The sequence below is a fragment of the Ictalurus punctatus genome, chromosome 6 (genome assembly GCF_001660625.3).
Source record: "Ictalurus punctatus breed USDA103 chromosome 6, Coco_2.0, whole genome shotgun sequence".
Lineage (NCBI taxonomy): Eukaryota > Metazoa > Chordata > Actinopteri > Siluriformes > Ictaluridae > Ictalurus > Ictalurus punctatus.
The window spans coordinates 31,960,828-31,987,088 of NC_030421.2; the positions used below are offsets into that span (position 1 = coordinate 31,960,828).

At 38.2% G+C, this 26,261-nt stretch overlaps 2 protein-coding genes across 3 annotated transcripts; one reads left to right on the top strand and one right to left on the bottom strand.

Moving 5' to 3' along the window:
- Nucleotides 1–1,429: 1,429 nt before the first annotated feature.
- wdr4 (WD repeat domain 4) lies at nucleotides 1,430–9,594 on the bottom strand. Its single transcript, XM_017470495.3, has 11 exons — nucleotides 9,466–9,594; nucleotides 8,913–8,978; nucleotides 8,352–8,498; nucleotides 8,100–8,256; nucleotides 7,704–7,816; nucleotides 7,351–7,411; nucleotides 6,046–6,150; nucleotides 5,599–5,669; nucleotides 4,822–5,008; nucleotides 4,412–4,481; nucleotides 1,430–2,323 (listed from the first exon to the last, which is right to left on the bottom strand). Exons 1-11 carry the CDS (start codon nucleotides 9,546–9,548, stop codon nucleotides 2,109–2,111), a joined length of 1,275 nt encoding a protein of 424 aa, XP_017325984.1. The 5' UTR covers nucleotides 9,549–9,594; the 3' UTR covers nucleotides 1,430–2,108.
- A 729-nt stretch (nucleotides 9,595–10,323) lies between these two features.
- Nucleotides 10,324–24,147, top strand: si:ch211-140m22.7 (uncharacterized protein LOC570370 homolog). 2 transcript variants are annotated; one of them, XM_017470490.3, is made up of 7 exons: nucleotides 10,324–10,608; nucleotides 10,777–11,001; nucleotides 13,356–13,455; nucleotides 16,735–18,495; nucleotides 21,646–21,709; nucleotides 21,937–22,061; nucleotides 23,839–24,147. In XM_017470490.3, the coding sequence occupies exons 2-7, from the start codon at nucleotides 10,957–10,959 to the stop codon at nucleotides 23,868–23,870; spliced, it is 2,127 nt and encodes a 708-aa protein (XP_017325979.2). In that variant the 5' UTR covers nucleotides 10,324–10,608; nucleotides 10,777–10,956; the 3' UTR covers nucleotides 23,871–24,147. The 2 variants fall into 2 exon arrangements, with proteins under 2 accessions (XP_017325979.2, XP_017325977.2); XM_017470488.3 differs by having other exon boundaries at nucleotides 10,933–11,001.
- The last annotated feature ends 2,114 nt before the right edge of the window (nucleotides 24,148–26,261 follow it).

Here is a 26,261-nt window from a genome sequence, read left to right on the forward strand (position 1 = left end):
CCACCAACTGTCCAAAATTGCACTCACGTTTACGTTGACAACTTTTGAACTGCGAGTCCTAAAAACAAAATTCTTTTTTTTCCCTCCGATTCCCTGGCTCGAGACGATTCGTTTGAAGTTTCTGAAAAACCTACTTTTTCGAACTCGTCCTAGGCCGTCTGTCCGATTTGCACGAAAATTGGCGTGCATCATCTAGAGACACTTACGCTAAAAAGTTTTTAATAGCACGTCAATGAATTCAACGTGAGCACGCCAAAATAGACACGAGGGTATACACTTTGAGGGATTGTGATGAAACTTGGAATCATCGAAATTGATCTCATTAGATTCAGTGGGGCATTCCGAGTCCAACCATATGAAAATTTCCCCGGTCGGCCATTTTCAATGTCTGCCATTTTAAATTTAGACATAAAATGCTGTATTTTCCTAATGACTTGGCGTGTCATTACTGAAGGGACTCAAAAAGTTTTAGCACAGTATTATAATGCAATTTCTAAAAATGCTAATAGCTATTGACTCCTTTTGCCGACTGTCATGAGACAGGTCTTCATAGATTCCGTGGTTCATGCCAAGCACAATGATATCAATTATGTCATGGTCGACCAAACTTCCTGTCTGCTATTTTTTAAATATTTTGAAAACATACTTTTTTGAACTTGAAAATTGTCCTGCATCATCTAGATACACATACAACAAAGCTATTCACAGAATTTTGATAAACCATGCCATTTTCAAATGGCGCTTAAATGAATTCGATGAACACGCAAAACTGAACGTGAGGCTGTATCTCCGCAACACTTTGAGGGATTGCGATGAAACTTGGTACATGTCATCACCATTAGGCCCTGAGGTGACCTGCAGAGTTTTGGCACCCAACCGGCCAGGAGATAGCAAAAACGTCTTTTTTTTGCTTTTAACTCTTGAACGCTTTCCCGCATGATAACCATCATGTCCAGATGCTACCTGAGCGGTTTCAGAACAGCACCACATACTGGACAAAATTTCTAAGTAGCAGCTATGTTTAGAATTTTTTATTTTTTTTAAATAAATAGTTTTTATGATTGAAAAGTTTACATTTTCTAACTCCTCATATCATCGGACTCTAACCAAAAACATGTCACAAAGCTTCTTTCGCTGCTCATGGTGCCGATAATCGGCTCGACCCTGGTATTGCTGCTTGCAGCTATATTTAATATTGTTTTTGTTTTGGAGTGTTACTTTCAATAAAAGTGTGATCATTTTATTGGTTTAAATTTTACACTCTCTTACAAACATACCTCAGAAGAATTATTGCGTTGAAATTTCAGCTGTTAAGATCTCTAACAACCAATGAATCAGCATTTCAAATGGTAGGAATGATGTTACAGGATAACAGCCACCATGACACATTTGTTGTGTAAGTCACTGCATACTGAAATTTCACAAGTGGTGAGTGTGAAGTGAGCGTTTTAATCAAGCGTGTAGGCGCCACAATGAAAATACGGTTATATCATCCAGCTCTTGTGGTCTGTTTTGTAACAGTTGCACACTCAGTCTGTTCAGCAGGCTGCCAGCGTATAATACTAGGTTTAAAAAAAAAAAAAAAAAAAAAAAAAAAAAGAAAAGAAAAGAAGCGTAAACTATAACCATCACATAATGAAGCTGAAACTGAATGAGTAGCTTTTCAAATAGCTCCACCTGCTGGAAAACCTGTAACACGCCACTTTAACTGCTGCGTTTATTCCTCAACTTAAAATTTTAAATGTTATATAAACCAATGATCTCAGAGAGTTTTAGTGATGACATTTTATACAGGCGCAGTCCGCATGGTTGGTTTAAAAAAAAAAAAAAAAAAAAAGAAGAAGAAAATATTAAGAGATCGTGCTCGAGTGAGGTTCAATTCAGCTTTAGGGCGAAAAATATTTTGCACACAGTAGTACAGGAAACAAAACAAAACAAAACAAAAACAAACACAAGCATTTATTTTAAAATTCATTTTTCAACCTTTCAAATTTTGTGCATTTCCAAAAATATATGCGAATGTGAAACACAGGATGAAATTGGAATGGAGAGGAATGTCCAGCAAAACGTCAAATAAAAACCTCAATCTGCTGCGTCTCTCGCGGGTTCTAGCTCTCCGAGCTGCGTTTCTCAGAAACGGCTCCGCTCGTGTTCTCCGTCTTTCTTTTCTTCGTCGCCCCGTTCGACTGCCGTGCTGCTCTTTTCTTTCCTCCCTGCTGATTCTGCTGCTGCAGTCGTTCCTTTTTCTTCTGTAAATACGATGCCATGTTGTCGAAGCTCACCTTGTAGAGGTGATGGAACCGACTCTCCACACCGATGGAGGCTGAGAGGGAAAAGGAGACGAGAAACGAAAGAAGAGATTTGAAACTAAAGTCAAACCAGGGAGAGATGAACACTTGCTGAAATAAAACCGTCGAAATTTGAGGAATAAATAACGTGGGTTGTGCTGCTACAGGAAAATAATGAGTAACGAGTCTTCATTTGTCACGTATACATTACAGCATAGCGAAATTCTTTTTTCTTCACGTACCCCAGCATGTCAGGAAGTTGGGGTCGGAGCGCAGGGTCAGCCATGATACGGCGCCCCCTGGAGCAGAGAGGGTTAAGGGCCTTGCTCAAGGGCCCGACAGTGGCAGCGCTAGGGCTTGAACCCCCGACCTTCTGACCAATAACCCAGAGCCTTAACCGTCAAGCCACCACTACCCCCCCACCCATCATCATCATAATCACAACAACAACAAACGAGGGAGTAGTGTGACGCATCCCAACACAAAATCGAGTTACAAAATGGTCTTACCACCCTGAAGTTTGTTATTTTCCCATAACACCACATCCCAGCAGCTATAAACAGTCGTACCCTCACCGGCGTCTCGTACTTTAATAAAACAAACATAAGTTCAGAAGATAAAAAAAAAATAAAAAGTGACTTGTCATGGCACAGACAAACAGCAAACTCCTCCGTCCTGAACACTTTCCCAGCGTGTGAAAGAGTAAAGTTACAGTTTTACCTTGGACTTATGCTGGAGACTCCTTCCAAAAATCCTAAACAAACATCTCATAGAAAAATCAGCAACTGGTCACATGTTTTCGAATCCGTTTATGCGGAGCGTCCGTTATACGATCCCCTACGAATGTCGTTACTACAGAAACTCTAACCAATCAGAACTTAAACATTATTATAGATCTGTGCTTCGTCTTGCAGCCGGAACTACCGCCGCTCTAACTACCGTCAGAGCTACTTCTAGAGAAAAAGAATCAACACCTTCCGACCCCTCGGGACAACACACAACAGTGCTGTGGTATACATCTATTGTATCCAGATTTATACTCGCCTTTTACAGTGGTCACGTGCGACGTGTCGTAAAAAAAGACGGGAGTAAGTCTTGAAAAGCTGCATCTGCTTCGCGGGAGATATTTCCTCCACGCTCTAAAAGAGTTCTCATGAATTTAATCCGTTTATACATCGATCACTATCGCAGTCAGAACTAGTTGACTGGGGTAGAGACGGTCTCGATTGACCGACGATTTCATTTACAGCCAGGGAAACTCTTTTTCTTGCTTTGTACCGTAAGTTTAAAAGTGATGGCATTAATCGAGCCCCAAATCATTCTATTATAGCAACAACATATGTAGCAATTAGCACGTGTTAATCGATGTCGAATATTTATGCGATCCGTGACACGCGAGAAATCCATTTAGGAAATGGTTTAATGAAGGAAACGGACTTTTAAGCCTCAGTTCTGAATTTCGCAACAAACTCAAACACGTTAATAAACACGTTCATATCGGTCATTTAATTTGGGTTTTAATAAACTCTGTTAATATAGGTGTTTGATATTTTGCTTGTTTGGTATGAATTTTTTTTTTTTTAAAAACATCAGTTAATACAAGTTTGTGTTTGGTAATATTACTGCTAGTGTATTAATGCTGACGTTCACGGTTTGTTCATGTCAACTAATGTTTACTATGAAGAGTAAAGACAACGGGGCGTGCCGTTACAGGACGACGTTCTACATAGAAGAATAAAAATCAGCCCCTTCGGGATTCTGCGATGACAGATGAACTCAAAATCAAGCAAACCCTGCAACGTTCGGAGGAGCTGGCAAATATTTTTTTTTTTTAAATTACAGCAAATGTTCTGCAGATTTGGGCCAAGACGAGTCACGTGACGTCACCACAACGCACATTCAGCCACGACCCTCTCCGGTTCACGTGCGTCGAACACGAGTACAGCTAGAAAGGTCTCATTTTCCATACAAACAATTTCGTACAATCGCAATTTCGCCAATTCAAGCAGGTATAAAGATAAATAAATTAATCAGCAAGCACACAAAAAAAAAAATTAATAAAAAAAAATGTTTAAAGCCTGTACGGACTGAAAAATGATTCATGGCAGTTTAATGAACCTCACCTTTGAAGAGCTCCCACTGGCTGTGAAGTGTTTCTGATACTCTCTGCAGATCAGGGCTTTCTGACTCACTCTGCAACACACACACACACACACACACACAGACACACAGACACACAGACACACACACACAGACACACACACACAGACACACACACACACACACGGACAAAAAGAATGCTGTAAGCAAGCCAATTTCAGAAGTTACATGTCAGGATTCCCACTGTTTTGAGGAGAATACTCAAACATACTCAACAACAACAACCTATTGTTAAATATTGTCCCATTTATCAATGTGACTTACATTCCCATTAATAACATTGGAAATAAACATCAAACATGATATTTTTTCCATGACTGGAAATCTGGCCGTGTGTGTGTGTGTGTGTGTGTGCGCATATACAGATACGTACCTGCCAACGCTCATCTTTGTATGTATACAGAAGTACATTTGTGTCCTCGTTCTCCAGTAAGACCCAGAGTCGTCCTTGAGGGTCAAAGGTCATATCCCAGGGATTTTGAGGCAGAGCCAGTGTCTCAGTCGGTGTCAAACGCCCATCTGATCCTTCCTCTACTGCAAAGAGCTGAATGGAGGGAAAACTTTAATGAAATAAGACACAGAGAAGAAAAGAAAAACAAAACATTACTACAGTTAAGAGATGCACACCAAATCTGGTTAATCGGTCATCACTGATTATTACACTAACGATGTTCGTGTTAAGCAAGCAGTCAGATTACGAGATCAAAAAACCAAAGGCATTTTGTCAGGTTTCAAGGGATCCAGAAGCACTCGAGATTAAAATAATCCAGTTATACAGGAAGTGTACACAGATATGTATATATATATATATATATATATATATATATATATATATTTATTTTTTTTAAATGTGTAAATATTGACTTTTAACAAACAGAAATGCATTACCACCTCACTACTTAAAGATGTTATTAGACTAAAAGCAATGTTATTAGAAGTAATCTGATTACTGAGTGACACAGACCCCGAGGTCCCCCACTGTCAGATTACTCAGCGAAAATCTGATTTGCTTACACGATTAGATCTTTGTTCAAATAAATACAGTTGTGTTCATATTTGTTTATATGGTTAGAATACACATTTCCTTTTTGCATGACGCTCCTATATGCTCTGTACTGGACAGAGTAAAGCGACACACACACACACACACCTTTCACACTGCACAGCGACATGACGTCCGTCCGGCGAGCCGATGATCCGACTCACAGCAAACCTCTGCGGCTAAAGATCACAACAGGAATAAGTCATATTGGGACATGTTTCATCGATAGAAATGATATTTTGGACCATCCCCTTGATAAATGTGATCATGAGCATGCTTAAAATTCTGCCATCCATAAATAAATAAATAAATAAATAAACAAACAAAGAAGAATAGCATGTGTTTTTAATATTAATAGACAAAATTCCTATTTGAATCATTTTGCCAGCTTCCAAGTTCTATACATAGTTGGCGAAAAAAAATTTTAATTGCTAATATTATAATTGAGACATTTAACACGTTATTAGACTATTATTATTATTATTATTGAGACAGTAATGCTGCAGTTGATCACCATAAAAAGCAGCAGTGTCATTAGCTGATGTTAGTTTTGACCTTTTCAGTGTCTGTATCAGAGCTCTGTGAAACTCCACGCTGCTGCAGGTCGATGCTCTGTAACCGCCGGCCGGACTCATAATGCCAAAGTTTCACTGTGCCGTCCTGCCAATGCAAAAGATAAATAAATAAAAATGTCAATATTGACCTTTGGTAGAACAATTGCTTAAGAGTTTCTCTTTTTTTCCTGGATTATTGTTCGACTGTGGCTCTTGTTGGATTTCTGATTGGAAGGTTGTGAGTTCAAATCCCAACACTGCCAAGCTGCCACTGCTCAGTTATAAATATAAATGAGATAAACGTAAGTCGCACGAGATAAGGGTGTCGGCCCGTTTTTTGTGATTGTCTGTGGCCAAAAATGCTCGATTTTGCGCTGACTTTTTCCCCAAAAATCTGTGACGCGGTTTGCCGAGTTTTTCTTCGCTTTTTTTTTTTTTTTTTGCGGAAAGATACACGAATTGGCGAAATTGCAATTGCGTGAAATTGTCCTGTACGGTCTTTCACAGTGACGCTTGTTGGTAAAGGAGACCTTTTCGCTGTAATCGCATTCGACGCACGGAAATCGAAAAAGCTTTCGGCTGAATGCGCGTTGCGATGATGACACGTCTTGGCCCAGATCGGCAGCGAATGTGGTAATTTTGTGGCGATTTTTAAAAATTGCAAGCGTCTCCAAATATCGTAGGGTTCGCTCGATTTGGCGTTGATCTCTGCGACCGCAAAGTCGATAAAATCCTGGAGGAATTGATCGACTTAAACGTAATGCTGATTAGCATGTCGTAAGACAAACTCCAGGTGTTCAAATACATTCGACTACAAGTATATCTGCTTCATATAACTTTAGTCTTTTACGTTCTGTTCATGTCAAAATGGCCAGTTTAGGTAGTTAATTCATTCTTCAATCTTTCAATTCAATCGCTTTATCCTGGTCTGATTGGAAGTGGTTTCAGAGCCTACACTGGGAACACTGGGTGTGAGTTGGGAATACACTCTACAGTGTATAGGGGACGCCCAGTACATCCGGGGGCACCATGCACACACGTTCACACAATACCGGCAATTTATCTTAGCCAATCCACATAAGAACATGCTTTTGAAATAACCCGGAGGAAACACAGACAGTAACCTAAGCTCAGGACTGAACCAGATTCCCTGGAGCTATAAGGCTGCAAGGGTAAAAACTGAATTATTACACTGTTTTTGGCTTAATTCTTAGAAAGCACAGTTTCTAAACATGAAAAAAGACGGTGCTTTAATTCCCAGTGACAATTCCTCAATCATTTATTTAAACAAATAATTGATTCCTACCCCTGAGCCAGAGAGGAGCCATTCAGGATGCCCAGCTGGAACACACAGGGCACTGACAAACCTGTAAGAGAAAGGGAGGGTGGGGGTGGGGGGTTAAAACAAAACCAAAAACAACCTTGTGCATTAGTGTATTTCTTGGTGCTTTTTTTTCCCCCCCCTCCAGCACTTTAACAATTAGCTATAAGTTATCATACCATATATTCCATGGATTTAAAAAACAACAACAACAACAAAAACAATCAGGTCTGAGTGGATTATATTTTTGATCTACTGGCATAATATCTACATAAAGCAAAACTGAAAGACACTGAAAACACATTTAAAAGAAAGAAAAAAAAAAAAAAAGTGCTTACTCTGTGTGTCCCAGACAGAAGGCCTGAATGTTGTATGGGGATCTGCAAAGGCTCACTCTGATCTTCTCATCTCTGTCTGCGGTGATGATGTACTTGTCATCTGGAGACAGAGTCTGAAGAACAGAAAAGAATGTAGGACATTAAAGCAAACAACACAGATGATATCCTCAGGATAATTTCAGATGCACTACAATCACTGCATTTTACAATTAAAAGTGCTAGACTTTCCTATTCTAAAAAAAATTAGAAGATCGTGGAAAAGCTGTAAAGCCAGATGTATTCGATCCCGTATGGAACTAAACTTTGCAGGAAGGCGGCTCTTTGTGCGTCTGTTTTAATACACTATAATTTATTTTTAAAAGCCTTAAAAAGAAAAAAAAAAAAAAAAACACTTACAATTCCCAGTAGCATGGAGAGATGACCCAGCTTCAGCTCACTCGGTTTCTGTGGCTCCAGAACAGAGAATGAATATACATCTCCAGATTTATCTGCCACAAACAGCTCATCCTCGGCCTGACTGAACACCAGAGACGTACACCTGCGTACCACCCATCTGAACAGCACAAGCATCAGTATTCACTCTCAAAACAAATCCTCTGGTCACATGACTCATGAATCGTCACATGATTACAGAACTGCTGCAGATACCTTGTGCTGATGCACTGCCATGATGGTTGGGTGCGAAACAGAACCAGTCTTTTGTTGTCATCCGTCAGAGCAGCGTAATGTCCTGATGCTGACAAGGCGAGAGCGATAATCTGGTCACTTCCTTTCTCCTGAGAACCTCCACCATCGCTGTAAAGGTCAAAGCACCAAACATGAGCATCAACTCTATTCAGCTAAATCAGTTCAAGTTCTCTTTGCTAGTTATACAATTTTCCAATCAGGATCCTTTCGAGGATGTAAAATTTAATGAAATTCCATGGAAATAGAAAATAAAGCTAGGTGATATGGCAGAAATATTGTGATGCTTACAGATATTTTCATGATACACGATAACTTTCATGATATGTTGTATTGCTGTGCATTTGCCAGCAATGAAATAGGATCTGTTTAATTTTTTTTTTTTAACATTACATTATTTAATCATGTAAACGAGGGGAAATTAAATGATTGGATGTTAAAAGTTACAGTTACATCTTAGAGCAGAGTTCAAAAGTATTGACACCTCAATACAAGTATACTGGAGACACAAGCATGGTTAGTTACCTTTTGTCAGTTTCAGCCTCCTTTGGTTTCTGCTCTGCTTTGGTGCAGTCAAAAAGGAACGGTTCCCTTGATTAAAAACCATAAAATCTCCATTATATATTTGATAGTCAAAATAATCCAGTAGGCACTATTTAATCTATAAGAAAATAGGCACAACATTGACATCATGTTTTCTAGCTGAGGCTTTGGTCCCTGACCTGAAACATCTGATTTAGCTCTGATCAGCTGATAATTTAATTAAATCTTAATAATAAAAAAAAAAAAAACATTGTTCAATAGTTGTTTCTATGTGGAGTTCAATATGGTTAAGTAGAGTAAAACAAATGTACCTATGACCAACAAAGAACTGCTATTATTTCTGCCAATTGGTGAAATCAGTCATAATCATCACCAGTAAGAAAATGAAATCAATACATTTCCCACTTGTACGAGCAGATTTTACACACTTTGTACACTTCCAACCGAGACTCTATCTACACTGTGTATTTACTCCAACGCGGATGAATCATACAGGGACGGGGTGTAAAACTAAATAAAACATGAAACTTCAGACCTGTTCTCTCTGATATTCACAGCTATTAAACAATGCGAGCTGCTCATCACCAGCCATTCTCTCGCACAGACCACAGCAGCCATGATAGCTACTACTCACGTGGGAAAATCCGGTCGCATGATTAACACGTCATCCATATGAATGGCCTGACTTGCGCTGTGATTGGTCCGTTGTCGCTATGGTCACCATACACGTCTCTAATATAAATTGGAGTCTGTGCAGCCATTGATATTTATGTTTCTTTATGTAAACTCACACTGACAAACACACAAAAGATGTAACTAGTAAGAAATATGACAAAAATGGTATTTTTTCAGAACAGAACTGAATACTACTGAATGGTCAAACGGAGAAGACACATTGAAACCTTTGCAGAGAAATGTTACAACGGGATATATAGCTTTATTTTACTTTGATACATGTTCTAAAAATACGCACTGTTTTTATCTACTTTTTTTTTTTGAACGGCTGAGTAAATAAAGAAACTAATGAGCCACCGACCAATCAGAACGCAGCGGAATGTAAGCGTGGGCGTGGTTTTTGTCGAAAACGCACAGAAGAAAACATTACACGTCGCTCGGTTGCCAGGACCGCAAAAAACCCAGCGGACGGATTTGATTGGCTGTTGGGAGTTTACAGCATATGAGACCAGATTAAATCCTTGCCGCCAAATGTATAGTTAGTGCGTTTTAAAACATCACTACATTTGTAATGTGTACCAATGCGTAGTATTTTGAAATATGCTCTTGTAACACAGAACTGGCAACCCTGCGCCTCATCCTCGGGGTTGTATTTAATGTCCTAGAATAAACACCTACATAAATAAAATAAAATAAAAAGCGGATTGTCAGTATTCAGTGTAGATCATTATCATTGATCCTTGATTATTTATGAATTGCATGATCAGTCTTGCATAAATAATAAAAAAAAGAATGAAAGAAAGAGAACGAAAGAGTAAAACGAAGGGAGATGGGTGGAGTAAATGGGAGGCGTTTACTCAGTTTGTGCACTCCAGGCACTGGGAATTTTTGAGCTTCATTCTTTACTCTGAATTTAAGCGTAACATTTAAAAAAAGACTTTTGTTAAAGGGCTTTTTAGCTGAAGCTTTGATCTGTTTTTTTTTTCCTTCCTCATTTTGCAAGGTAAATACTTCTTCCTCTAGACTAAACTTCACAGGAGCAGTTGTATAACAAAGCATACACAGAAGAAAGTACAGGTTGTGATCATGCAGTCCACTCACTTTATGATAGGGGTTAAATGCATGCCTTTTAAAAGATTTTTTTTATATATATTTCACTACTAATCTGCAGAATCCTGTTCTCTGGAATGGGGAGTAATGACGGGACTTCCACTAATTGGACACAAACACACTGCAGCTGCGAATTTAACAAGAAGTTGAACAAGTTTAATGTTATTCAAGTTTCATTGGTAAAGAAGGATACAACAGTAAGGTTTATTTTCCCCAGGAAGAGAGTTTAAAGTGCGCAAACATGGCGGCTTCCTTGCTCAGATTTGGACGACTGGGATCTCTAAAGGTAACAAAATTGTTTATTATTTTTATTATTGTTTTTGCAATTAATCTGAACACTATACAGCAATAAGCACCAATAAGTGCATGGGATAGTACACCATAATTTGCTCTAACAAACTACCCTGCTGGGGGGAAAAAAAAAAAACCCAATGGAAATCATAACAGAAATTCTAATGGTTTCCACTACAAATACCATTACAAACCACCAGCTAACCATTATTAAAACCATTACCATTATTGGTCCTTAATGGTGTCCGCTAGACATAACATGCCACTAATATAAGCCAACAAATTACCAGTCGAGACCCACAGGTACCATTACCGTTTCCATTAAAACCAATACAATTCCCATTATAACCATTACAAATTCTAGGAGGGTTTCTATTGTTTGTTTGTTTTTTTTTCCAGCAGGGTAATAAATAGCAAAGTAGCCTAAATGAATGACTAAATCAAACTGATCATAACTTACTCTTAAACTTGGACTAATCTTGTTGAGGAAAAAACAGTTTAAGCCCTTTATATTTGATTATAACTGGCTTGAACCGAGATTTATTTTATTTTTAAAAAATCAGATCTTAATATGTATTTTTAATGTAAAAAGCAGTATGTTTCCCCACCCCATGACTTACGTCTGTAAGTTTTATTATCTAAAGAGCTGTTTCTATTTCTATCAGCTATACATTCACTCTAGTCTATATTGATCCATTAATAGCAGGGACGTTGTGTTCATTCATAACGCTGGGAGGCATCATTATGTAACTCTCTGAATAGCACTGTGGACACAAGGGACAGAAATGTTTGCTATGTGTCTCGAACACTCAGGTTGCTATATTTTTTTGGCCTGGAAATGCATTAAGCAGTTTACGTCATCGCCTGAGTCCTATAGGAACATGTTGTGCTATATAGCTGGTACATAATGTACAAGCACAGATCAGGTGACCACATGTCCCTCAGCTTCATGTCAATTTCACTCATGGTGTACTGTGAAATGTGTGTATACGGTTTAGTACACGCACTTGGGACTAAATTAGTAAATAAGTTTATTTCCGCCAAATATGTAGTGTGGTATTTTGCATGTACAGTATATTTCCTTATTATTGTAGGTAATAAAATAGTCAGCAATGTTTGTGAAGATTTTAATAGTGATATCACAGTTCAAAATCTCTCTCGACCCCCCCAAAACATCTGATTTAAATATTTCTTCACAGCACTTTAATTGCACTAATTATGTGAATACTGATGGTAACTCATCACTACGCCACAGCAGCATACAGGACGAATACTTATGCAACTTTCATTTCTCCCCTGACTTCAGTATAATAGTCTATTTTGTGTAGTTTCATGACAAAATCCACAATTAAGTCTAATTTAGTTCCAGGTTGTATTCGAGGGGGTGAATACTTATACACGTCCGGGATTTTTCTTAAGTGGGTTTACTTGAAAGGAAAGCACTTTTAGTTTTAGGACTCCGAGAGAGAGAGAGACACCCCTGAAGAACCTTTCGTTTTCTAACAGAGGAAGGACACATTAGCAATACCTGATACTGATCTGATCTTGACATCCTCACAGTAACTGAGGCGTATGTCAGCAAACCTCTACAAAACATCAGAGAGGACATGGCAACGTCTTTTAAGACGAGCTGTGTCCTCTGTTCAAGGCAGTTGTGTCAGTCTGCACCACCGACACACTTTCATGGCTTAAAATAGTTCAGTGAATTGGAACGGAAAATCCCATTTTACGCCAGTATTAGCCCTGACGCAGACACACGGCATCATAAACCAGGTGTTGATACCAAAACCTTTTTTTTTTTTCCCCCTTGTGGTTCTTTTCAATCTGTTGTTTTGTTGGGATGTTTGTCGTGTTGTAGAATACATCCATGTGCAATTATCAGTAGAGACACACCAATCTGATACCAGATTGAGGGACAATATACTGTCTTGAAACACTGGATGTGTATCAGACCAGGTCTAATATGACATCAATATGTTATATTGACCAACACAATACACCTGATTGCATTGCATAACTTGTGTTATCACCCCTCTAATGTTTCACATCATCTGGTGACAGAAGCTTGTAGCGAGCGGGTGAATGTCAATATGGGTGTAGTCCAGTACCAGCGATCTGTTATCGGTATTGTTTAAAATAAAATGGAAACCGTGGGATTGTGTCCTTTTTAGCTTTAAGTTCTTGGAATAAAGTAAAGGTACATCTGCCCCTATTCCCACCCAAAAATGTTTCTCCGTGACATTATTTCATTTAAAATCCGACGTGCTTGAATACAGACCAAAAACAACAAAATGTGCGGAGTTATGAACTGGAATGCAGTACAGTGGTTAATTTCCTTTCTTTTATTAGGCCCTGCAGGCAGAGAGGCTGAGTGCATTACAGAAAGCCCCAGCAGTCGCGCTCAGTTCAAAATCTGGAGAGGGCAAGAAGTCCAAAAAGTCCAAGAAAGGTAAGTACAAAGAATTCAATGTTTTATTCTTTATGTCTTCAGCTTACAAAAAGTTCGATCACACATACACTAAGGTCAAAAGTTTGTGGACACCTGACCGTCACACGTGCTTGTTGACAAATTTAGTCCCCCCCTGTGCTGTTAATATAACCTCCACTCTTCTGGGAAGGTTTTCCACTAGATTTCGGTTTGTGGCTGTGGGGATTTGCCCATTCAGCCACAAGAGCATTAATGAGGCCAGGCACTGAGGTTGGGGATGGAGGTTTTCAGTGGGGTTTAGGTCCGGGATCTGTCCATGCCACTCAAGTTCTTCCGCTCCAACCATGACGAACCATGTGCTTATGTATCTCAATTTGTGCACAGGTACAGTGTCATGCTGGAACAGCTTTGGACCTCTTAATTCCAGTGATGTGAAACTGTAATGCTACAGCATGCAAAGACATTATGTGCTTCTAGCTTTGTGGCAACAGTTTGGGGAAGAACCACAAATGGTTTTGATGATCAGGTGTCCATATAGTGTACATGTTAACGGTATATTCAAAGGGTGGTACCAGCATTTTTAATTGACCTGGCAAATAAAATAGCAATGAATCGAAATAATTTAGGTTTGCATCGTCTAGCATAGTTTGGGAGATGGAATCGCTTCATAAATTCAAACACGTACGACCATGTTGCTTGAGGAAACATTCATTACGGGCAAGAAATGGAATACGTCTACAGAGAAAAGAAATGAAGATGTGCTAAAGACCTGTTTTAGGCAACTAATTGATTAAAGGCTTTTAAGGGAATGTAGTTTAAAGAGATTTCACCGAACTGTAGTGTCAGACGAGTATGTTCATCTCACATAATAATTTTACAATAATGGGAATTGCATTCTAGTGGCACATTTCTTTAAAGATTGTGAGTAGAATTTGATTCGTATAATTACATAAAATTATTGCAAAACACGGTCCAGGAGATCATTTTTCATAAAGAGTTTAAGAAAACAAAGGCAGTATTATTTCTCACAATAGGAACATAATGCATGGGCCTTATTCAGGGACTCATGTTGTACAATGCCAAAAATAGATTTGTATATGTGTCCTACAGTATGGCGATCATTTAAAATGCCACACCGTGTCCACATACCAGTCATGGGCAGCTCCTGTGAATAGCTCATATAGTATTAGGTTGCGTTTTGTGTTCCTAAGAATGGAAAGCCTTTGCATGTCCATCTGACATCACCAGAATGATCCATAACCAACACCAGGACTAAGAATATTGAAACCTTTTCTCTGAACAGCTGATAATGAACATTTGAATAAAGAGAGAAATGGTAATGCAGAACAAATCTGGTTTATTCATTCAGATCGGTCAGTCATTGAAAAAAGCTCTTCGAAAAAGCCTGTAGCTCGACAGTGTTTATTTTATAATTTTATATTTTTTAAGACCTAAATAAAGGTCCATGGAGGACAGGATAAGGTCAAGACCTCGTTCCTGTGGTATTCAGTGTTTCTGAGAGCAATGTAAGGTCAAGCCTATGTATATTTATCATAGATCAAAATCTGCAGTAATTACAAGAATATCACGTGTGAATGAATGTATCATCCTTGCTGAATAATGCTGGTATCACACTTTTGATATGTCTATTACACCCCCCCATGACCATTCATTTTATTAAAAAAATTTTAATTGAGAAATTTTGTTTTATATATTATAATACACATTCTGTTGTTTTCAGTAATTGATATTTTGTCCATTGCCCGTGTTGTAGTCTATAACGAATTTCTTTCTTTCCAGAATTTCAGATTTCCCATCAGTTAACAAGAATCAGTTGCAATATGATTTTTTTTAAATGTTCCATCACATTACATATAAAAGTGTGTGTGTGTGTGTGTGTGTGTGTGTGTGTGTGTGTGTGTGTGTGTATATAATATAATATAATATAATATAATATTTATTACACACACTATATATATATATATATATATATATAGTGTGTGTAATAAATATTATATTATATATATATATATATATATATATATAATATAATATTTATTACACACACACTATATATATATATATATATATATATATATATATATATATATATATATATATATATATATATATATATATTATATATATGTGTATATATATATATATATATATATATATATATATATATATATATATATATATATATATATATATATATATATATATATATATATATACACATATATATAATATATATATATATATATATATATATATATTATATATATGTGTATATATATATATATATATATATATATATATATATATATATATATATATATATATATATATATATATATATATATATATACACACACTTTTGTATGTAATGTGATGGAACATTAAGAAAAATCATAAATTTAATTTTTGGTTTTTAATTAAATTGCTGTGGCATAAGAAGAATAAAACACTTCAGGACTTGCTGTTGTAGCTAAATAATCTCTTTTAGGGTGGTAAGAGTAACTTTGCTTCAGGTTGCCATGCCGCCCTGTCATTGATTGTTTTTTATTTATTTATATTAGCATGTCTTGTTGTGTTTTATTCACTATTAAATTTATTTTGCTCCACACTAATCAGCAGTTCAGCTGTAAACTTTTCAGTTAAAAATGCGTGGTTATGGAGTATACTGAATAGTTCAAATGCAAATCTGATTGATTGGCTGTTTTCTAGATGAATGCATTTTGACATGCATTTTGTTACCTCTTGTTAAACTTGACATAGGCAGTTCCACCAATAACATTACTTGCTACCCAGTGCCAGGTCTGCACATACAATTACTGGCCACTGGAGTTTTTATAAACCAGGATTGAAAACAGTTGAATAGTTCAGTAATCTCGACCAAGATTACTGAACTCTTGGTCCAAACAGACCCAGATTGAAAAACATGAAGATTATTTCCTACTTATTCTGCCTTGTCAGAGCTGGAGTTGGCTGAGTGTGGAGAGCAAGTTACAAGTTGACGCATAGGGTTGTGTTTTTTGTTTTTGTGTGTGTGTGTTTGAAATCAAGCTTGGTCACCATGACAAAAACACTCATGGCAAACATTGACACCTCTTACATAATGTATCCCTCCTGTATTGTTAAAATAAATTGCACCAACACTTTATCTAATCACTTTTTGTTGAAAATACTCAATAGGTTGCTTGTCTAGTGGTTTTCATTGGTCATATCCAGTCAGTGCAAGGCATGAAGATATTCAATAAATCTGTATATGTTTGCCCTCCTTCTTTTCTGTCACAGAAAAGTCCACATCAAAAACGTACTTTGATATAGAAAAACTTATCCAACACAAATCCTACCCAGGAGTTCCCAAGGAGGTTGTAACACCTGTTGCTGCTGCAGCTGCTACCCCCGCTGTGGGAGGTGTGTCTGCAACTGCTGCAGCCATTCCTAAACAAGCTGCAGCAGCTCCAACCGCTGCCCCTGCACCAAGTGAAACTTTGCCTGCTGCAGAGGACGGTCCGGTTGCAGTGGAAACCACACCTATCGTTGAAGTCGCTGCTGCTCGACCTGCTGTAGAAGCTGCAGCATCAGTTTCAGAGGTCACAGCCGAAGCTGTGCCGGTCGCTGAAGCTGCAACAGAAGTCGCTTCCGCTGTTACTGAAATTGTGAGTGAAACTGTATCTGCAGCAGAAAATTTACCAAGTGCTGAAACATCTGCCCCTGCTGCATGCATTATTGAAGTTGCACCCACTGCTGAAGCTGCTGCCCCTGTAGCTGAAACTGCACCTGTGGCAGAAGCCCCGGACACTGCTTCCACAGCTGAAGCCATACCCATTGCAGAAGCAGTTTGCCCTGTTACTGAAGCTGCACCTGTCCTTGGAGCAGTCCCTGCAGAAGTCACGGTTCAAGCAGCTCCTGCAGAAATTGCTCCAGAAGTTACAGTTGAAGCAGCCCCTACAGGGGTTGCTGCAGGAGTTACAGCTGAATCAACCACTGCAAAAGTTACCCCAGAAGCTGCAGTTGAAGCAGCCCCTGCAGAAGTTGCCCCAGAAGGTACGCCTGAAGCAACCACCACTGCAGTTGCCCCAGAAGCTACTCCAGAAGCTGCAGTTGAAGCAGCCCCTGCAGAAGTTGCCCCAGAAGGTACACCTGAAACAATCACCATTGCAGTTGCCCCAGAGTCTGCAATTGAAGCAGCCCCTATAGAGGTTGCTGCAGGAGTTATGGCTGAACCGACCACTGCAAAAGTTACCCCAGAAGCTGCAGTTGAAGCAGCCCCTGCAGAAGTTGCCCCAGAAGTTACACCTGAAGCAACCACCGCTGCAATTGCCCGAGAAGCTTCAACAGAAGTTACACCTGAAGCAACCAACGCTGCAGTTACCCCAGAAGCTACAACAGAAGTTACAACTGAAACAACCACCACTGCAGTTGTCCCCGAGTCTGCAGTTGAAGCAGAACAGACAGACGTTATCCCAGAAGTTACAGCTGAAGCAGCCCCCACAGAAATTGCTCCAGAAGTTACAGCTGAAGCAGCCCCCACAGAAATTGCTCCTGAAGTTACAGCTGAAGCAGCCCCCACAGGAATTGCTCCAGAAGTTACAGCTGAAGCAGCCCCCACAGAAATTGCTCCTGAAGTTATGGCAGAAGCAACCCTTACAGAAATTGGCCCAGAAGTTATGATTGAAGAAGCCCCTATAGGAGTTGCCCCAGAAACAGGCTCCACAGAAGTTGCCCCAGAGATAACGGCTGAAGCAACCCCAACAGAATTTGCAGCTAAAGCTGCACATTCTCTAGAACCTGATGCTTCCCCAGTTACAGAATCTGTTGAGACTGTCCTCGAAGCTGCTGCTGAAGCAGTAACTGAAGTCATTGCAGAAACAGTCCCTGTCGAAGCTGTTGCTGAAGTAGTGGAAGCGATTGCTGAAACTATAGCTGAAGTTGTTGCAGAAGCTGATTCTGAAGTTGTCAGTGAAGCTGCCCCTGCAGAAAAGCATGATGACACTGCCACTGTGATCACAGATGCAGCAGAAGCTCCCGTCGAAGTGGAAGCGCCTGACGGTATACACCACCAACACCACCTCCCTTAACTACTTCTCTATATACTTATTGGATTCTGTAATAAACGAATAGGCATATTTTGCTTCATTTAAGGCACTGCTACACGAAATTTGAAAGTCGTTAACCTTAGATATCCACATTTGAAAAACAAAAATGCTTGTCATTACGTAAAACTTCTAGGTGTGTCTTACCAGTTCTACCACCGTTCAGTAGCGTCACTGCAACCCTGTAGACTTAAACCACTCAAATTGGGATGTGCTCACAATCTATGTTCTAACATGGACAGCAGCCAACTTCTACCCAAGGCCTGAAGATCACTTTTAAAATTTGTGTGCTGTAATTGAACATGAAGGGTCTGACCCTTTTGTAATAGGGGTTTTATGGTCTGAGATTGTTACGGTATGATATCCTAGTCTAAAAATCTCACAGTTTCATGGTACCACAGTATTAACTGACCATTTAAAAAGTGAAACAAAAGGAAATATTTATCATGAAATCTTTGTACAAAAGTCTCTTTGCACGTCTTTGTATATGGTAACAAAATCGAAACAAAAATATCAAATACCTTAATTGTTGTTCTTTCTTTTCTACAGAATAAGATTTCCAGACGCATGTCTGTTAAGTAATGTTGGAAGAGGATGTCTCGTTGTAGTGCGTGTGGCTCCTCAAGTTGCACCTGAGCTTTGACGGGTCACATGACTGTAACATGGGTTGTATGTAGGCTTTACACAAGTTCGGTTACAAGACAAGTGTTTTTAAACTTTCTAAGACGAGTGCATTTGATCGTTCTGGATTTTAAACTCGGTTTTGTTTCGATTTCGGTGGGAGACGAGACAAAAGCGCACTTCCTGAGGTGTCTTTATACTGAAGAAAAGGCCAACAGAATGTAAAGTAATCTTTACCGAAAGATATTTATTGAGAATAATTACATTTCCATAAAATCTTTTACGTTGGGCCTCATTCGTCAATCTTTCAGTGAATGTTTGCGTAAGCCAAATCGGACTAAACGTTTCCTCCGGATTTACAAAAGGTTTGGATTTTAATCGCGCTCTCATACGCATGCTGACGAATGCCAATCACCTGTGTGCACGGTACAGCTGATTTGCATTCCGTGACGCCCACAAAATTGCGAAAAAACTTTTAAAGCGTACACGGCTGAAATGAGGAGTAAATGCCAAAAACAAACTTTCTCAGAGGGAGAAGTGAACGATATTTTGACACCTCTATACCGATTAAAAATAAATGTAATTTAACAGCATAAATTTATACACCCTCAGGAGCATGAGTAGGATATTAACGTTTTTCTGTAATTATGGGATTTTCATGAATACCAAGTTTTTTTGTGTCGATGCTTCTATGAACAATTTTATTAAAAAAAAAAAAAAAAGTAAATCTTTTAAAAATCCATTCTTATCCAGCTTGATAAATGCGGCTCGCTGTCAGTATTTTTCATGTTGTCTTTATAAGATGAAAGAGTGGCCGTGAGGGGGAAAAAGCGATGAAAAGCGACGTGCTGATCAGGAAAAAAAAAGATGGGAATGTGTTTTAATCAGTATATTCAAACAATCGGTGGAGAGGTAACCATCTCATCGTTCACGGTGATTAACTGTGAAACCGTGACGCTGTAACAACCCTAGTTTCTGCTAGCAGACATTTTTCTAACATTTTTCTGGCTTGGGTGGTGAGCAAACAGTATCTAGTCCGTCCCAGCCCACATTCTCCTCGTGCAGTGTTTCCATCATGCATGTGTACTTTTACATGATTGATATTTGCTTGTAACTCACGATTTCTCACTACAAGGTTGCATTCAGTCTTTGGTCACGATACATGAATCCGCACTGCATCCATCTTTGATCACTGGCTTCTATCAAATCTTGCACTTATGTGCTTTAATTGAGTTTTGTTTCCCTTTCATTTTGCTTAATGACATGTGGTCCTCTTAAAACCTTCCTAACTTTTTCTGTCCTTTCCTTGCCACTTATGTTCTACGTGTTTCTTTCCAAATGGCGTCGTAAATTATCGTCCACATTGACAAGTGCACACACTGTTGTTTTGTATGTGTAACGTGAAGCTACGTGGCCTTTCATTCATTATTACCAACATTTAAAAAAAAAAATGGTACTGTAAAACTGAACCCCCCCCCCCCCCCCCCCCCTTTTCTTTTCAAAGCTAATGTTAAGAATAAGATGTCAGTGAATTCATGTGTTTTGGTATTAGAATGATCTTTAGAATAGACTGGTCCCCTTTCTTCTTTCTCAATCTTTGACACTCTGTGACTTACTGGTCTTTCTGGGGAGTTGTGCATGATCTCAGTAATGAATAATTTATCCTTGTTCCATCTGCATGGTGTTATATGTGGTATATGTACACACACACACACACACACACACACACACACACACTCTTACACTTTCCCAAGGTGCTGATCGTAAACGTGGACCGTGGTTGCCGTTTGTGGAATGCAGGTTGTGTTAATGTCGAACATTAGCTGGCTGCACTTCCCCAAAAGCGTGAAAATCTCTTAATACAAACCATATATACGGTGGTGCTTGAAAATTTGTGCACCCTTTAGAATTTTCTTTATATCTGCATAAATATGACCTAAAACATCATCAGATTTTCACACAAGTCCTAAAAGTAGATAAAGAGAACCCAATTAGACAAAATATTATACTTGGTATATGTCATATTGGATCGTTTTCCTCTCTAAATGAATGAGCAAGTATAATCTATTTTGTGTGAAAATCTGATGTTGTTTTAGGGCATATTTATGCAGATGTATAGAAAATTCTAAAGGATTCACAAACCTTCAAGCACCACTGTATATAACATCCTTGCTCAAAGGCTTTACAGTCTCTGATGCACTCAATCTTCCAGCCAATAGACACAGAATATATATATATATATATATATATATATATATATATATATATATATATATATATATATATATAAAAAAAATGAGAACTATATTGGCTTTTGGGGAAATCAGGCCTAAAGTCTTCACTAAGTTTGTTTTGAAATTCAAAGGCATGACCATATATCATAATGTGTGTGTGTGTGTGTATAAGATATACAGTATGTATATGCAAGACATGCCTTGTGTATGAAGAATATGTTATAACTGCTATTTTTTTCTTTGGTTGTTAGCTGGTTTGGACCCTATTCAGAAACTCTTCTTGGATTCAATTCGCAGCTATTCCTCAATGAGCATGTAAGTGTTTCTCATCCTGATGACATTATCTCCAACGCTTGCCTTGACACAGCATGGGGCATTTTAATCATATGAACTCATTATAGCATTGTGTGAATTAAAATAACTCTAAATGAACTTTTCACCACTGTTGGTGGTGATTGTTCAGTCAGTGTGTGTGTGTGTGTGTGTGTGTGTGTGTGTGTGTGTGTGTGTGTCTATATAACTGCTTCCTTCTGTATCATCAGGGGAACTGGCGGTCTAGTTGACGCAGGTCCTGAATACCACAAGGCCCTGGCCGAGGAAATCGCCAAACTACAAAGGTTATATGGTGGTGGAGACCTGGAATCATTCCCAGAGTTTAATTTCCCTGGTGGGTCAAAGGTTTATTATAATTGCCATTACTGAGCTTTGCTGTATTGGTCATGTGCAAATGGACACTCGCAAATAATATTGATCTTGGGATCATATGGTCTTTGTAGACAGCGTATGAATAAATTTCTGTTAGTGTGGTGTTTACTTCACCAGAATTTCTCCCCTTTCAACAAGTAGATGGACCTAATAATGGGTGAACCTTACATAAGACTTGGCCTCAATAGCCCCGAGCTTATTGCTCATCCCATTCATGCAGCTTTTATTAAAACTATGTTCTTGCTTGAATGAGCTCATACAGTCTGATCAACCATGCGAGTAAACTAGTGACAAAAGCTAAATGTTTAAGCACACGCAAACCTTGCACTTGTATTATAACTCTTATAATAGTACGAATATAACGTATGAAATTATAACCATAATGTTTTTTTTTTTTTTATTCCCAAAAATACAAACTTGTATTGTTGCCATTTTCTGTGTGTGAATTGTTTGTATATGTTGTGTCTGTATTTTTATTTGAAACAAAGCTTTGCAAAGGCAGACTTGAGTCACAGCTGGGTTGTGGAGACATGACATTTTAAAACTAGGAGCAAATGTCGGCAGCCATTTTAATGATCATGTTCTGCGTTAAATCTTCACTTAAGTGATGTGGGATCGTGTTACTGATCATCAGTGGTGGACAAACTACAGAGATCCTGTACTTGTGTAAAAAGAGGAGATACCTTTGGTGACATGCTACTCGAATAAAAGTAGAAATGTTTTTTTTTTTTTGTACTTAAGTGCTGACTTATTTTAGTCCTGTTATATAAATGATCAGTTTCTAGAGACCTCTCTGAGTGCAGAACAAAACAAGATTATACTTGTCCAAAGCAGGACGTGAATGAACCTGTCAATTATGAAATCGTGGATTTCAAATAAACAATCTTCTTATTCAAGTAGGCTACTGTTGTAAATTTAGTTCTATAAGGATGACGGTGGCATCCAGTGACATGTATTCCCGCTGCAATGTGCTACTAAAAAACAGCCCATTTAAGAGCCCCCCCCCCAAAAAAATAAAAAATAAAAAAACTAGCACATTTAAGAGCACACTACTGTGTGGTTTGCTTCAATGGTTTGTTTCAATTTGAAAGTACATTCATATATATTATACTCGGACATTTTAGCCAATCAAATATTTTCCGACTTCAGAGTGATGAATAACAGTAGGATAAGGAGTAAAAGAAGGATTTTTGCTTTGAAATGTAATCGAGCAAAAGTATAAAGTCTTCATTTGTACTTGAAAAAAGTACTTAAGTACAGTAATGAAATGCAGGTACGTCAGTACTGTCCAACACTGCTGATCACTATGATCCATGTAAAATGTTCAATTTTAAATCGCATAATACAAGAGCTGCATTGCAGTTGGTGAGTTATTTTTATTTCATTTACGTACAACTTTACATAGCCTTTAACCTTTTAAAGTGACTCGAACATTTAACCTTTTAAGGTGGTTCTAGCCTTTAACCTTTTAAAGTGACTCGAACATTTAACCTTTAAAGGTGGTTCTAGCCTTTAACCTTTTAAGGTGGCTCTAGCCTTTAACCTCAAGGATCTTTTATGTCCTTACTATATGATACAATCCTATTGGTTGTATATTTCTATTAGGATCAGCATGAAATATATATGAATGTAAAGCTACTGATGAAGTATGATATAAATTTAAGAGTAAGCCTTAGCCCAGTGTCTGTCAAGGAAGGCTTTAATTAAAATGACTTTTTTAAATTATTTTTTTATTACAGAACCAAAGCTGGATGAAGTGTCTATCAAATAAACAACCTTTTCACACCATTACGTCTTGTGCCTGAGCCTTGGACAAATACGATGATCTTGGTTGCTCTTTTTTGACGTATATTTTTATGAGACTGTGAAGCCTTTTAAACATTTGGATGACAAGCATGTATGTGTACATGTATTGAATTACAGGTTGGGAGGACGTTTATTTAATAGCTATGAAAAAATTCTATGCATTTACATACTGTATTTACATTTTCTGCATTTTTGCTTGGTTTCTATGAGTAGAGAAAGAATTGAATAAACATGTTCATGTGTGTGGTGTTGTTTTTTCTGTGTGTCTGACCTGGTTGTGGATCTTTACTCTTAAGGTTTCTTACTCTACTGTCATTACCTAGTGTAATAATAATTTGATTGACTTCAAACCTCCTATAGATCCTTCGCTGCATTGAAATGGTCAGATCTTCAGATTTGCTTCATATTAAGAAGGAGCCTTTATTTTTCATATATACACATTACAGCGCAATGAAAATAGTTTATTTGCATATCCCAAGTTTGGGGTCAGAGCACAGGGTCAGCCATGATAGCACCCCTAGTGAAGAAACGATTAAGGGCTTTGCTCAAGGGCCCAACAATGGCAGCTTGGCAGTGGTAGGATTGAACCCCAACCTTCTGCTCAGTAACCCAGAACCACTGAGCCACCATTTCATTTGTGAATAGAATTGAAAGCAATAGACCTAGAATACAATACACTTAGTGCCCACTTTAATATGTACACCTAGCTTATATACTTCTATTACAAATAAATAATCTATTCGGTGTTAGTTGTTTCAGATACAGTACATCGACCATATACATGACTTTGTGGGAGTATTCAATTACTGACTGTAGCCCATCTGTTGCAACAATATGGGCACACACTTTACCTTTTCCATCAATGAAAGGGGACCACAACCGAGCAGATATTATTTGATTGGTGGCCCACAGAAGTGACACTGAAATAGTGTGTGCATTGTTCTGGTATGAGTGCCACTTAAAGGTAAAGTCCACCTTGAAATACTTTCATATAAATTCCTATAATTATCTTCAGTGGTGTCCAAGATTTATTTTGTAGTGAAAGTCTGAGTTGACTTTTAGTTTAAACGTCTTACATGAACATGTGCTATTTTCACTTTGGTTTCATGCATTACCCACAATGCCATTCGACTACCTGCTGATAGTGCAGTAGGTTTATGCCTAATCCGACTTTCCTTGTAAGTAATAATTCGCAGGTCTGGATGAAATTGTTTTAAACCTCTGGCAGTTCAACATGCAAAGTGTAAAAAAATAACATGAACACCTCCGTGTTTGTCTTTTGTTAGCAACAAGCAAGCCACTTAACAGAAGAGTGATGTATATTTTCCTCCTCAAACTGTATATTCAACGTTTATAGATTTAACAATGTCTGTATGTTGACTGACCTAAAGCAAATACTTGTATATACAGTATAACTCGTAAAAGTAAGAAGTGCTACTTTGTATATTTCTGATGCTGTGCACAGCAATGTTAATTTGATGTCACACTATAAAAAGGGAATGAAGTCGATGTTGAGAAAACTACCCTAAGTTGACAAGTAGGAATTTTAAATTGAGGGGACATTATCTTTGGTTTTTCCTGGTTGGAGGTTGGAGGGAATTATGAGTTGTGACCTCTAGCTGAACGCAACATAACCGGTGCAATTGGGGCGTATAGCTGCATTGCAGTCAATGCTGTTAACATTTGATTTCTGAATAATATGACTTCGAACGTCACTGGAAAATTATAGGTGAGAAAAGAAGCCCTTGCACTTTTGTTTTTCTGAGATTAAAGCGAAACTTGACCATTATTCCTATGTTGGGGATAACTAGAACACCATTGTAACTGTGTTCGCAATGTCCCCTTATGACGTCAGCCAGGCACATAACCGCTAATTTGCATGGGGATAATGAAAATACAGCACCAACCAACTAATTAGCACCAGAATCAGTAAACACAAACATTTCGATACAAATTTCATGTGCTTTAGGGTGGACTTTTCCTTTTATTACACATACCTTCTGCTGGAAAAATATGGCTTGGTCTGACAAGCTACCAGCTGTCAAAACACAGGCTGAACTGGTCAAGCTGATATATCATCTTTGCCAGCTGGTAAGTTATTTTCCAGCTTCCTTATTACCAATAAATGTTTGAAAATGTATAATTACCTTGCAATGGCATACTTGTCTTAAACTTGTCTAACTTGTCTATAATGTTGTATTAGTACCAGTACTTCAGGAGATTTTCCTCTCTTCCAGCACTTAATAGTTGATAACAAGTTTGACCAGCTTGGCCTGTGTTTTGGCAACTTGGTAGCTGGTCAGACCAAGCTGGAGTTTTCAGTTAGTTAGTGTATAGTTAGAGACTAGCTCGTTTC